We start from the raw sequence: 15431 nt of genomic DNA, 5'->3' as shown, positions 1-15431 counted from the left end.
ATAATTCTGTCTGAGAGGAGAGGAGAGGAGAGGAGAGGAGAGGAGAGGAGAGGAGAGGATACTATACCTCCAATGCGTGCATTGTATGCAATTCCCACAATGCAGTGGGAGTTATTGGCCACAGCTGCAACCTCACCGGCACACCGCGTCCCATGTCTGGAGAGAAAAAGAACAGAGGGGGAGCGAGAGGAGAGGAGAGATGGAGCAAGAAGAGGAACGTTTTTCATCAGTATGGCCAGTATTAGCCCAGGAGAACTACATGATGGAATGCTGTCATACAGAAACTCATTCCAATGTAAATGAATGTTATCTTATGGTAGTGCTGGCACATGTACCTTATCTAAAATGGCTCCAATCAAATAAATCCTATTTATAAAGCAGTTGTCACAAAGTGATTTTGCAGTAACCGTGCCTCGACCAAACAACAATCACAAGCAGAAGCACAGGGAACAATTCCCTACAAGGAAGAAACTTTACTACACTCTTAGAAAAAAAGGTGCTATCTAAAACCTAGAATGGTTCTTCGGCTGTCCCCATAAGAGAACCCTTTGTAGAACCCTTTTTGGTTCCAGGTAGAGCCCTTTTGGGTTTCATGTAAAACCCTTCCCACAGAGGGTTCTACATGGAACCTAAAAGGGTTCTCCAATGGGAACATCCAAAGAACCCTTTTGGAACCCTTTTTTCTAATAGTGTACCAGGACCCAGGCTCAGAAGGGTCCGTCCTCTTCGAGGCTGTCCAGGGTAATACCGTCACTAAACATAAGGACTAGTAAAGGACTGAAAAGAGTTGAAGGTCTATACTAAGCATTTCATCTCCCACTCTTCATTTACATATCACACAAACAGAAGGGATCAGTCCACCTCTGGAATGAAGTAAAGGTTATCCTCTCTTCACAGGCTCAGCAGGTGGTGGAGGAGTGAATATTCAACACCTGACACTCTTCCTCATTCCCTTCTTCTCTCTCTCTCTCTCTCTCCTTCCCTACGCTCTTTATCACAGCATGTTAACACACCTGATAGGAGTCTACAGCACCAAGGGACCGACGGCTACTGGATAATGACTGTTTCACCAGCTAGAGACATGAAAAACCTCTTACTTCACCTCTTCACAAAAACAAACCAGACTCACCAAATAGATGTTTTAAAGAGAAATTAGATGAGAAAATATTGAGATGAAAAAAAGATTGAGAAGAGAAAAGATGAGATGAGAAAATGTTGTGAAGTTTTAAGTAAGGAAGTGACAAAGACGCTATCGTACTGAATACAGAGATCTACTGAAACTGTAAAAGGTGAATTTCAGCCTTCAACTGAGATGTGGAATTAGTGAGAGCGTGATGGAGAGAAACAGATAAAGAGAGGAGAACTACAAGGAGTGTTGTTCCAGTCCTTTCTCCTGAGAAAGCGAGAACTGAGGTGAATACGAGGACCAGTATGCTGTTCACTCCCCTGCAGTGCAGCTGGTCGCCTTGTTTGAAAATGTATGTGTGGCCAAACATGGTGGATTACAAAACATGGTGTCACATCGCCTCCTGTTAGGCCACGCAGTAATGAGTTTAAGAGGAGAGAGATCAGGCCTGTATACCAATGCACACACACACAGACACACAGACACACAGACACACACACACACACACACACACACACACACACACACACACACACACACACTAATCTCACCCCAGTCCAGGTGCATCCAGGGAACTCATCTCACCAAGGCTGGGTGACAGAGAAACGACATGAATGGCTTTCTCTTTAATAGTTTTTTTCCCTCTCCCCCTGATCCCAATTACGTTTCCCTCTACAGCCAGGGGTGAATTACACTATACAGAGAGAGAGATATGAAGGGGAGAGAGATGGAGGAGAACATCAATAAAGACCTTTTGGGTTTGTTTGCTTGTCAACAAGACTCCAGATTAATTTGATTGCTTGGTGAAGTTTGTGTTGTGACAGAAATGCCTTCAGTGCAGCAATAAGAAACACGATGATAGCAACTGAATACACAACAGGATACCTTGTGTGTGTGTGACTAGTCTGGCTGGTCTGGAGTCTGTTTCTAACCATAGATGAGACGTTTGTCTAACTGAATACACAACAGGATATGATGAGTGACAAGTTTGTCTGGTCTGGAGTCTGTTTCTAACCATAGATGAGACGTTTGTCTAACTGAATACACAACAGGATATGATGAGTGACTAGTTTGTCTGGTCTGGAGTCAGTTTCTAACCATAGATGAGACATGTGTGTAACTGAATAAGTATAGTAGAATCAAGTCAAACTATTTCATAGCAAGTTGCTCAAATCGTCACCAATGGAATGTTGGATGTTCCAGTGGGACAAGTATGATAAAAACAACACGAGGTTCAATGACAAATAAAACAGTGGTGCACTGCAGCTGGGGGACACATTTCAAGGCCATCACATTTTCCTGTCACATTTCAAGGCCATCACATTTTCCTGTCACATTTCAAGGCCATCACATTTTCCTGTCACATTTCAAGGCCATCACATTTTCCTGTCACATTTCAAAGTTGTCTTTGTGTCCTGTTTATATTCATTAGCCAGCCTGTAGACCTCAGACAGAGAGAGAGAGAGAGACCCTACAAGGCAGCATATGTACACCCAGCCACATCCACCAGAGATGAAAGTCAAAGTGTTTCATTAAAGTACCATATTAATAATGATGTACATTAAAACAGTGCATGAGTCATTTAGGTCACATCAGAAGCGTGGTGTAGGGAAGTGTGACATGGACCCTCCTGTCAATAGCCCAAGGGATGGGTTGATGGAGAGATGGAGGGATGGAGGAAAAGAGTGATAAAGGTACATAGTAAAGGTACATTGGGATAGATGGAAGGAAATATGGAGGAATAGAAGGATGGAGGAATGGAGGTAGGTGGGGATGGGGAACGGGGAATAGAAAGGGGTGCAAGTAATGGAGGGGTGAGTGGAAAGAGTGAATGGAAGGATGGATAAGGAGAGGGGAAGAGGGAATGGAAGGATGGATAAAGAGAGAGGAAGAAGGAATGGAAGGATGGATAAGGAGAGGGGAAGAGGGAATGGAAGGATGGATAAGGAGAGGGGAAGAGGGAATGGAAGGATGGATAAGGAGAGGGGAAGAGGGAATGGAAGGATGGATAAGGAGAGGGGAAGAAGGAATGGAATGATGGATAAGGAGAGGGGAAGAGGGAATGGAAGGATGGATAAGGAGAGGGGAAGAGGGAATGGAAGGATGGATAAGGAGAGGGGAAGAGGGAATGGAAGGATGGATAAGGAGAGAGGAAGAAGGAATGGAAGGATGGATAAGGAGAGGGGAAGAGGGAATGGAAGAATGGATAAGGAGAGGGGAAGAGGGAATGGAAGGATGGATAACGATAAGGAAAGGGGAAGAGGGAATGGAAGGATGGATAAGGATAAGGAGAGGGAAAGAGGGAATGGAAGGATGGATAAGGAGAGGGGAAGAGGGAATGGAAGGATGGATAAGGAGAGGGGAAGAGGGAATGGAAGGATGGATAACGATAAGGAGAGGGGAAGAGGGAATGGAAGGATGGATAAGGATAAGGAGAGGGGAAGAGGGAATGGAAGGATGGATAAGGAGAGGGAGAGGGGAAGAGGGAATGGAAGGATGGATAAGGATAAGGAGAGGGGAAGAGGGAATGGACGGATGGATAAGGATAAGGAGAGGGGAATAGGGAATGGAAGGATGGATAAGGATCAGGAGAGGGGAAGAGGGAATAAAGGATGGATGGATAGGTGAAGAGGGAATAGAGTGATGGATGATGGATAGAGGGACAGGGGAATAAATACATGAGGAATATAAGGATGGATGGATAGGTGAAGGAATGAAGTGATGAAGAGGGAGGGAATAAATGAAGGATAGAGGGATAGGATGGGGACTGAAGGATGTTTGCTCTCACTTGTTCTCGTTGCTAGAATCATAACGAGGAGTTGGATCATGGTCGTTCCCGTTGACATCATAACTCGCCAGCTGGTCCTGGAGAGAGAGAGACAGAGACAGAGGGACAGAGACAGAGGGACAGAGAGACAGAGAGACAGAGACAGAGGGACAGAGAGACAGAGAGACAGAGAGACAGAGGGACAGGGACAGAGAGACAGAGACAGAGGGACAGAGACAGAGAGACAGAGAGACAGAGACAGAGGGACAGAGAGACAGAGGGACAGAGAGACAGAGACAGAGGGACAGAGAGACAGAGAAAGAGAGACAGAGAGACAGAGAGACAGAGACAGAGGGACAGAGAGACAGAGACAGAGACAGAGGGAAAGAGAGACAGAGACAGATACAGAGGGACAGAGAGACAGAGAGACAGAGAGACAGAGACAGAGGGACAGAGAGACGGAGAAAGAGAGACAGAGAGACAGAGAGACAGAGACAGAGGGACAGAGAGACAGAGACAGAGACAGAGGGACAGAGAGACAGAGACAGAGACAGAGGGACAGAGAGACAGAGACAGAGACAGAGGGAAAGAGAGACAGAGGGACAGAGAGACGGAGAAAGAGAGACAGAGAGAAAGAGAGACAGAGACAGAGGGACAGAGACAGAGGGACAGAGAGACGGAGAAAGAGAGACAGAGAGACAGAGAGACAGAGACAGAGGGACAGAGAGACAGAGACAGAGACAGAGGGACAGAGAGACAGAGAGACAGAGACAGAGGGACAGAGAGACAGAGACAGAGACAGAGGGACAGAGAGACAGAGAGACAGAGACAGAGGGACAGAGAGACAGAGAGACAGAGACAGAGGGACAGAGAGACAGAGACAGAGAGACAGAGAGACAGAGAGACAGAGACAGAGGGACAGAGAGACAGAGACAAAGACAGAGGGACAGAGAGACAGAGAGACAGAGACAGAGGGACAGAGAGACAGAGACAGAGAGACAGAGGGACAGACAGACAGAGAAAGAGAGACAGAGAGACAGAGAGACAGAGAGACAGAGACAGAGGGACAGAGAGACAGAGACAGAGACAGAGGGACAGAGAGACAGAGACAGAGACAGAGGGACAGAGAGACAGAGAGACAGAGAGACAGAGGGACAGAGAGAGAGAGACAGAGAGACAGAGAGACAGACAGAGAGACAGAGAGATAGACAGAGACAGAGAGACAGAGACAGAGACAGAGGGACAGAGAGACAGAGAGGCAGAGACAGAGGGACAGAGAGAGAGAGACAGAGAGACAGAGAGACAGACAGAGGGACAGAGAGACAGAGAGACAGACAGCGAGAGAGACAGAGACAGAGGGACAGAGAGACAGAGACAGAGAGACAGAGAGACAGACAGAGGGACAGAGAGACAGAGAGACAGACAGAGAGAGAGACATAGACAGAGGGACAGAGAGACAGAGACAGAGAGACAGAGAGACATACAGAGGGACAGAGAGACAGAGAGACAGACAGAGAGAGAGACAGAGACAGAGGGACAGAGAGACAGAGGGACAGAGAGACAGAGACAGAGGGACAGAGACAGAGGGACAGAGAGACAGAGACAGAGGGACAGAGAGACAGATAGAAGGAGAAAACAAAGCATGTCTTGCTCACTGAAGGATATAAAACAGAAAAGGAAATATATTGCCATGGTTTTTCCGCATTTCAGTCATATCTCATCTCGTGCGCTATTAAAGAACCAGAGACAGATTGGAACCAACACCGGCCATAATTTAGAGACGTAATCCAGTGTGTCAGACACAGAAATGAAATGTGTCCGACAAAGGTGGTGTGTTGTTATGGCCTCAACAAATACTAGCAGTGTGGGTGTCTTGTTTCTGTGGGCGTACCCTTTCTGTTCAAACTCTTCTGGCCGGGTATTTTCTTTTCACATTGTCCTTTCCAGCAACTACGGTGGTGGTGGTGGACGTTATGTTATTTTCTGTGTTATATTCTGTACACATCTTTATTCATATCCATTAGGGATGGGCACTGATAGCAGTTGTCATTTTTCATTTGACAGCGACATCATTTTGGAATATATAAACACTTTACTTTACTGTAGCCCTTTCAAAACATAAAAATCACTCACCATTCAGTTCCCACTGGGCAAAACACAACCCAAAACACCACCCAAAACACAACCCAAAACACAACCCAAAACACAACCCAAACAAAATGCAAATGCATCCAATGAGTTTTCAGAGTCACAAGCTTGATGTAGTCATTGTGTGCTAGGAATATGTGAACAAAACTTTTGACTATGTGAAGAGACCCCAATAGTATACTTACATAGTTCTGTGCCAGGTCAGGGTGGTTCCTCTCGATGCCGTCGTCCAGGATGGTGACCACCACGTTCTTGCCCGTGTAGCCTCTCTGCCACGCTGCCAGAATGTTCATCTCTGACCGACAGCGATTGTTCTTGTCTGTACAGTGCTGAGAAAGAGGACCACAGAGGACACATACAATGTTAATAGGAAACAGAGGAGTGGTCAGACTGGGGTCCTATGTTAATCAGTACGTATATCTGTCATGTCAACCGATGTGTCACTGACAACCTTAAAAATGGAAAATAAGTTCCCTTTATTCAACAGCGATGGCTTGGTTGTCCTTGAGTTTGTCATTTTTTTATCTTTGCATCCCACTTCCTAATTTGAATGTGAGGACATTGAAGAGCAAATTTTGTTCCCCTCAGATGAGTGAAACTGTCTGGCAGGATACTAGGGTCGTGTTAAATAGGTACAAAAGGTTTCAAAACAGAATTCATCTGGGAGGTACTACCAGATATTGTCCAATAGGAACACAGATTTTCATTTTCTGTTGCAAAACATTTTGATAAGGTGTGCCCTTCTGAACTCACCCAGCATTAGGATGATGTGAGACAAACATGACCCTGAGTATAAATTCTCCATCCATTATCATCTCTCTATATGTTATATCACCCAATCCCCTCCAACAGATCTGGGTTCACATAATGTGTTTTCTTTCAAATACTTTAACAGTGCTTGATTTATCTTGTCTGGCACAATGGAACAGAATAGTCCAAAAAGTGTCAACTCTGCCCATCTAGCATTCCAGGCAGGCTTAATCTATCAAATGCTCAAAGTATTTAAGAGAACCAGGTCTGGATCCAAACCCAGTATCACAACCCAGCACTTCCCCTACATTTACCCAGCCCACGTTTCTTAAAGAGCATTAGGATTCTGCCCCTTGACTCCTATTTTTAGTATGCATGTTAAACACTCGCCCCAACAGACTCTGGCATGAGATATAGGATAAAGAGATATACAACGTAAGCTCTGTGGGAGAGAAACCATTATAGGCCATCTGTCTGTTTAAAAATGTCTTCTCCCACGGAATGCCAAAGCGGAGGCCCATCCCCAGCATAGGCAACAGTTCCATTCTTGCCATGTAGTGCACATTCAGGTAGTGAATCATTTTGCCCACATCCATCGCCTCTATAGCATCTAATCCATCCTAACCCCAGATTTACCCTGAGCCCTGAGAAGTTTGGACACTTCTCCCGAGTAGACAACAGAACTGCAGGCTCTGGACAATTTCACACTTGAGTTCCGACCCAAAGCTCTTATCGTCAACCTGGTTTAATTACTAAAAGACGGCCGGACCGTAGCCGCAGAGATGCATTAACTCAAGGCAGTTTGTATTAGACTGGTGTGGTGACAAAAACATGTTCAGGGAATACTGGTGCACCTTAAACAGGGGGATCCATGGTGTCAAGGGGAAGTCAGGGCACTCGTTTGGGTCCGTCCAAAATGGCACTCTATTCCCTAGATAATGCACTACTTTTGACCAGGGCCGAGTAAAGTTTTCCACTGCGTGCCCTAATGAATATGACCCTGATTTTTATTTATTCCTTGATTCAATTATTTCAAGTACTACTACATATATGACTCCAGTGAGGATAGATGGTAGATATGTAGTGTACTTACAATATACCACATGTTGGACCATTTGGGGTCGTTGAAGTGGATGAAGTTGGGGTCAGGGCTTCTGGTGTCGCTTTTGATGTATCTCTTTACTCTCTGCTTCACTAGCTGCTGTTGGACCCAGTCAACCTAAAAAGACATCACACACACACACACACACACACACACACACACACACACACACACACACACACACACACACACACACACACACACACACACAGTAGAGAGACCATAGGGACACTGTGGCTTGCATGGATGGATATGGGTTTTACACACATTAACAAACAAACACGTTTGTCGATTTGCAAATTGGAATGAATGACTACGTATCTGTCCCAAATGGCACCCTGTTTGCTATGTAGAGCACTAGTTTTAACCAAGGCGCATAGGTATTGCACTACATAGGGAACAGGGGGCATTTGGGAGCCATCCTATCTATTCTTAATCCATGTGATAAACACATTGAAATACAAATTCACAAAGCACCTTGCATACACTCTGTTTACGTGCAGTACGGTCCCAATTCAAAGACGTGTTATAACTGCATGTGGTGTCTGCATGCTCCGATTCAGTGCATTCCTTCATAGCAGTCTCAAACCATTGCATATTAGGAGTTAATTGTACACAATGGGCCCGTTTCCCAGACACAGATTAAGCCTGGCCATAGACTTAAAAGCATGCTCAATGGAGAATATCAATTGAAATAGCTTTAAAGTCCAGGACTAGGTTTAATCTGTATCCGGGAAACCTGTCCTATCTTATTAACTACTGTATATAGCCTACTGTAGTTGGTCTGACCAGTGGTTGTGGTGAGAGGCCCAGAAACCATATAGATGACGTGTTTAGATTTCTCTTCTTGATAAGTTATGTTGTGACAGTGGTTGGTGGTGAAATCACACAGGCTGGGGGGGGGGACAGCAAATCAGAGGCCTGACAGAGGTAAAATTGGTTTCTAGGCATCAGCCCCAACCTTTCATTTAAACACACAGGGCTTAGAGCGTGATATGATCAGGATGAGCTCTGTCGAGGAGCTCCAGACTTTGGGCTTTGGCTTTTATTACTCTTGAGATCCTGCCTGTCTGAGTGAGATAATCTCAGGGAGAAGGCCAGAGGAGAGGCTCCCCAAACAGCTGCACTTTTATTCTTAAAGCTGCTTGTAGGCTATTAGTGGAGGGTGGTAGGAGGCCTCCAGTAATACCTGATGGGCCTGATGTGATACAGGTGATGGGTACATGTATCTATGTATCTATCCAAGTGTATCTGTCTCGAGGTTCTGATAGGATTTTGATTGGATTGCCTTCTCTTGGTCCCTGTGTGTGTGTGTGTGTGTGTGTGTGTGTGTGTGTGTGTGTGTGTGTGTGTGTGTGTGTGTGTGTGTGTGTGTGTGTGTGTGTGTGTGTGTGTGTGTGTGTGTGTGTGTGTGTGTGTGTGTGTGTGTGTGTGTGTGTGTGTGTTTGTGTGTGTGTGTGTGTGTGCGTGTCAGTCTCTCTGCTTATGTTTCATCCAGACAGAGTAAATGATGAGATCTGGGCATGCAGGGAGAGAGACACTTGAGTGGAAAAATGGTCTGTCAACTATCACTATGTTAGGTATGTTAAAGACCCAACTCTGTGTGCGGGCTGCGTCTGTAAAACAGCTGGGCTGAAGTGGTCGGAAGAACAGAGGTACAAGACTTTCTGGCGACAAATGGGATTTTAACCCCTAACCATTACCGTATCCATAACACTAGTTCAACCCTTGCGCCAGTCTTAGAAGACGGACTCAATATTTCCCACTTCTTGTTTGGATTTCTTCTCAGGTCTTTGCCTGACATATGAGTTCTGTTATAGTCACAGACATCTTTCAAACAGTTTTAGAAACTTCAGAGTGTTTTCTATCCAATGCTAATAATAATATGCATATATTAGCAACTGGGACTGAGGAGCAGGCAGTTTACTCTCTGCACCTCTGGGCACCTTTCATCCAAGCTACTCAATACTGCCCCTGCAGCCATAAGAAGTTAAGGATTCCAACTTTAAAGGGAAATTCCACTTCAAATATGAAGTTTTGCTCTTTACCATTAAATATTTCATCTGTCTGCCACATTTCTAACCCAGAGACATGAGTCAAAATCTGTAGCAGAGCACAAGAGCTGATGATGTCACAGGCTTCCATGCCACAGTAGGCTCCAGCTACAGAAGCAAATATCAACAGCTGTTTCAGAGAATCAACAACAGCCAAGCTAAGTGGAAAATCATGTACATTTGAATTTCGAGGGAACTATCCCTAAGCTCATGTGTTTGCTCATCTTTTGTGACTAACGTTATACTGTTGTGACTATGTATTTGCCAGTGGATGCTGGTGGGAGTAGCTATAGGAGGACGACCTCATTGTAATGGCAAGAACGGAATAATTGGAACGGAGTCAAACATGTGGTTTCCATATGTTTGATGTGTGTGATACCGTTGCATTGATTCCTCCTATAGCTCATCCCACCAGCCTCCTCTGGTACTTGCTCATCTGTTGCTCCCGGGTTGCTGAAAGTGATAACAGACCCTGGCCGTGACCCCACTCTCCGAAGGTGTCTCAGGGGGAGTTAGGATATGCAAAAAACACATTTCCAATTCACACATACATATTAATAGACTTGTACACGTTTTCACTACTACAATTATCTGGGGACTTGCTGGCTTTGGCTGGAAAGGGCTGGGTTTTGATGAATTACCAAGTTCTGGGTGTGTCAAGGCTTGGCCCCTCACTGGCCAATCAGAATGTGCTCCATGGCTAAACTTGTGGTTGCTTCAAGTTGTGTATCTTTTATGTCTTGCCTTGAAACTCCAATGCCAATATTTGTCCGTTATAGTTAGTTAAATGGCTTACAGATACGAAATAACAACATGTACACCTATCTATTCCATCTTTGTTAAATAGATGAACTTGAACCCATTTGCAGTCCACATTGTTCTAAGTAATGGCATGGCTTCAATAGAATTCACACTGATATAGGGACTAGGTCTACAGCAAATTGCATTTTAGCTGAGCATAGACATGCAAAACATTGTCAATAAGCAAGATTCAATGTATTATTGATAAGGCCTAAAAAGAGAATGAAACAACAAAAGACACAACTTTTTTTAAATAGGCTATGTCACACTTACAGGCACCATCATGTCTTCCCTGTGGGCATATAATATTAAAACAACACAGACTATGGAGGGTTTTACACACATGCAAAACGTGACCTGCATGGCTAAAATAATGTGGACATAAAAAGAGAATGTCCGCTCACTGTTTTACTCCTCTCAAACTTGATATTTGAATAAAGCTTTGGTGATTAAGTTTTATTTCCAAGTGGTCTCGGGAGCCAAACCCTTTATCGACAGTCTTGACTACTTTGCGATTGCATTTGGCGGACAAAAAAATGCTTCATTGAGAGGAGGCTGTGCCTGGTTTTAAAGCAAATGAAAGAAAATGGGGAAAAGCACGTTTTTTGTGTTTCTAAATAGGAAGTATTCAGACTCCAAAAGCACATCAGGCTCCTCTTGTTCCATGTTTATATGGACAGTGTGCGTCACGGCTGGATAGGCTGTGTTTCTGCTGTCAATATTCATGTCATAACCATCTGCGTTACTGCTGAAACCAGCTTTAGGTCGGTCTTAAATATCCCTACCAGCACTGACTGAAATTATCTCTTTGGATCATGTTTTTAAGGACACGCCTCAAATATTTCCACCCCTCCCATCTGAGCACAAGTGTGCTGATGTTTGACAGGTAAATTGCCGAACCTGGTGTTAGGGCTGGAAAATGCAAATGCACCAGTTTTCACATGAGGAAATTCCAAACTAAAATTTAACACTAGCGCCGCCTTAATACCAGCCGAAAATAGACCACTATGTGAAAATTCTAGGTTAGGATTCACCCCAAGTAACTACCAAGCAGATGTCTCACCTTTGGGTCCATCTGGATGAAGGAGTGAGCGCCCCTAGTGGAGAAAGCTGCTCTGCGCACCACTCTGCTGTGGTGGAAATGGTAATGGTCCTCCAGACTCCCGATCTGGACAGCAACAACATGAAAACAAACAGTAGGGTTGTAGCGAGAAGAAGAAGAAGAAGAAGAAGAAGAAGAAGAAGAAGAAAAAGAAAATACACTACAATCTTTACAGTATACATAAAAATGATCACTGTGGGCAGCAGACAGGGTAACGCCAGCTTAAATCTGCATTCTACAGTAAAGTGAGATATAGAGTATGCAGTGAAGTGATCAAATATAATTGTATTGTATGTTACTGTCTGTACATCAATGCAAATCGATATACAGTACATGATATTGGTTATCTAAGGATTACCTAAAACCAAACAACCTACATTGTTCTGAGAAAAAACATGTTTGCACCGGTATCCAACAATGTGAAGTTTGTGAACACATACAGATGTAGGATCTTAATGTGAGCCAGTTTACTACAGCAGGAAAATAATCCTGCAGCAACGGGACATGTTCATTATTATGTGGATTAGAATTCATGGACATTTTTGTAGGGGGTTGATACAATTTTTGTAAGGGAAAGTCGAGTCTGAATTTTCAAAGTGGAAATTACAAACTTCAGAAGCCTTTTTAAACCTGAAATAAACAAGGTTTTTTCTCCTGCAACATGGTGATCAACTTAAGATCCTACATTTGTACAGAAGGACTTTTTCTGCTAATGTTGCTTACTCAGAGGAAAATAACCATTTCAAATCCAAAGCACGTGAAGTAATAAATAGGATTTTTTTTTCTCTTGTGACTTTGCACCAAAAATGCGGGCAGGATTCCCAGAGCACATGTGCACTTCTGGCACTGAGGCGCGTTATTATCTGAACCAGGACTTCTTTAACACTCTCTCTCGCTCAACCTTTCGCTACCTCCCTTCATCTCTTTCCCTCTGTCTTGTTCTCACTCATTTGTCATTTCAGCCTCTTTCTCTCTCTGTCTCTTGCTCTATATGTCTCCCCCACTCATTTCAACTCTCTCTTTCCCTCTTTCTCTCTCTGTCTCTTACTCTATATGTCTCCCCCACTCATTTCAACTCTCTCTTTCCCTCTTTCTCTCACTCTGCTGTTCTCACTCCATTTCTCCCCTCTTTCTCACCCTCTGCCTTTCTCTCTCCATCTCCATTCAAGTCTGTCAGTTCTTAGGAATTTGGAATGATTGCCTAGATAACAAGCTGAGTGTACACAGACGCTGCAGATATAAAATGTCACAACATAAAAGGTCAAAGGTCCATTGAATAAACTTCAATTTCAGATGTCACACTTCTCTGAATCATGCAAACACTGTGTCAATCCTTATACCCTGAATAAATGTGTCATCTGTTAGGCTACAGTAGTTATGTGGGCCACGTCCGTACTCCTAAATGACTTGTTATCCTCAGATTCATGTCAATAATCTAGAGATTATCTACTGCTTTCTCCCCCATCCACAAGCTTGTCATCTTCACAGTCTGCATGAATTCTGCAAGGGTATCTATCCCCTGTCAGTAAATTCAAATTAAGATCCGTTAGGAAGTTCCATAGGGGGTGAATACCAATGGGAGACAAGACTAAAATGTCAAGACCACATGATCATTTATTGCAGTTTATAGCATGTGGTCAACTTCCATAAGGAGGCTGCAACAGAAGCCATGCTGTGGGACACACCTCTTAAAAATAATCTGGATAATCACTGCTTTACCCCCTGGGGAGGATTGTAAAGGCCTATTATGGCTAAAACAAGAGCAGAACAAATCCACTATTATAATTAAGTAAACCCATTCCAGTCATATATAACATCCTTAAAGTGAAAACATCAATAGTGTACCAAGTTGGAATGTAGTCCTTTTCGAATTTGGGAAATGAAAATGACCCAATATTACAAATTTGAGCACTTCCTTTTTTGGCACAGCGCCATTTCCAATGTTGATCATCGTGCACAAGCCTATTGTAGTATACAACACATTGTATAATTACAGCGTCATGTTTAGTCTCGTTGTATATGGACAGTGCAACGTGACCATTGCCCATAAGTGAACGGCCTGAAAAGAATGTACTTCAGTGGCGCTGGTGCGTTTGTGTTGCCAACTGAAAATCGCTCTGTAACTCCGAAAGCTGTACATTTGGCGCTGGGGTTCAGGTGCTTGCCAGACACGGATAATAATCGCACACGTCACTTTTATTTGATTCCTCTATGAATGTCTCTGCATTATGATCGACAAATAGCCAGCCTACTGTATCGAAGTTCAGCAGCTGAACTCGACAAAACATTAGACTATTGATCCGCAAAGCAGAAAGAGGGAATCATAACAGGTCGCGCTGCACAAAATAAAAACACGGTAATGGTCTTACCTGTCCATAATTATTATAACCATATTTAGCAGCAAGTTTATCCGCTTCTTCTTGTCCCCCTGCAATACGCACTGCCCAGTGATTTGTATAAACGTTCCGAGGGGCCAGCGACTGACATATTTCTAAAGTTGATAATATGAAAATAAAAAATATACACATTTTGGTGTCCGAAACTTGTCCTACAACATCAGCTCTAGAATAAGGGATAAAACACATCTCTAAAAATATAACACGCATGGACGCTCAAATTAGTCAATCGTCAATCCAACTCCATCAGAAAAGGCATGCAGTTTGTCATAAATCCATCGTTTCCGAGCGAAATTTACAGCCTGGTTGGGTTGACTGATATTTAATTCCTTAAAAAGTTGAAAATATGAACCTCAGGCGCCAACCCTTATCCCGCGCTAGCGCTCCTCTATATGTACGCACAGCCACCAATAGAGAATGCCATTCATGCCCAGCCTATAGCAGCGGGACGCACTGGTAAAGAGCCCGTCTGTGCGAACATCAAAGCCTCACTCATAGGGGATCCGTAGTAGCCCACGCCTCTCCAACCTGCGCTATAATAGCAGCACGTTGCTCTGAAGAGTCAATGCGCTACTGAACAATGGCATAATTCCTCTGCCTTTGGCTGCTGCAACAATATGATAATGAATTATTCAATAAACTACCCCAAAGTCCAATTATCTTAGAGAAATAAAGAAAATATTGATACACTTGTCATCTGACTGTCAAGTAGGCCCTGTCTCTTGAAAACAGTTATGTTGATAGAAGACATTGGAGAGTGAAGAATGAATAACGGTTGAATAATGCAACATCCTGTCTATTTGTCAAGACTGCTGCTCTGCCATAGGCATACTGTATGGAAACATAAGATAGTAATTGCAATCAATCATTGCAATCACTCTGATTGTGTGTCTCTATACAGCATGACAAACATTAACACACAAACACACACTTTTTACCACACATGTACACACATGTACATACACACACACACACACACACACACACACACACACACACACACACACACACACACAGTGTTCTATGTAGAGATTAGTAATGCTCCATGTAGGGAATAAAGGTCCTTTTGAGACACATCCTATATAGATGACAGTGGTGGCATTGTCCCCTTTTCTAATTTAAAACAACGTTTGGGATTAGAGCACATCAAACACCCACAGTTTTTAAATTGGGCTTTTTTTTCTC

General features: G+C 43.7%; 1 protein-coding gene across 3 annotated transcripts in view; it reads right to left on the bottom strand.

Moving 5' to 3' along the window:
• Nucleotides 1–14749, bottom strand: part of LOC110511523 (proprotein convertase subtilisin/kexin type 6) — an 85069-nt gene extending 70320 nt beyond the window's left edge. Inside the window, exons 1-6 of one of the 3 annotated variants that reach the window (XM_036963436.1) lie at nt 14220–14749; nt 11812–11916; nt 7885–8010; nt 6227–6370; nt 3915–3991; nt 68–156 (exon numbers count right to left, since the gene is read on the bottom strand). In XM_036963436.1, the coding sequence (XP_036819331.1) occupies nt 68–156; nt 3915–3991; nt 6227–6370; nt 7885–8010; nt 11812–11916; nt 14220–14456 (778 nt within the window). In that variant the 5' untranslated portion in view covers nt 14457–14749. The remainder of the gene's footprint in view (nt 1–67; nt 157–3914; nt 3992–6226; nt 6371–7884; nt 8011–11811; nt 11917–14219) is intronic. The other 2 variants (XM_036963435.1, XM_036963434.1) reach the window with 2 other exon arrangements.
• Nucleotides 14750–15431: the final 682 nt, after the last annotated feature.

This window comes from Oncorhynchus mykiss, chromosome 26, assembly GCF_013265735.2.
Source record: "Oncorhynchus mykiss isolate Arlee chromosome 26, USDA_OmykA_1.1, whole genome shotgun sequence".
In the NCBI taxonomy this organism is placed as follows: Eukaryota; Metazoa; Chordata; class Actinopteri; order Salmoniformes; family Salmonidae; genus Oncorhynchus; species Oncorhynchus mykiss.
The sequence above is the reverse complement of the archived record's forward strand: the minus strand, read 5'-3'. Positions and strand labels throughout refer to the sequence as shown.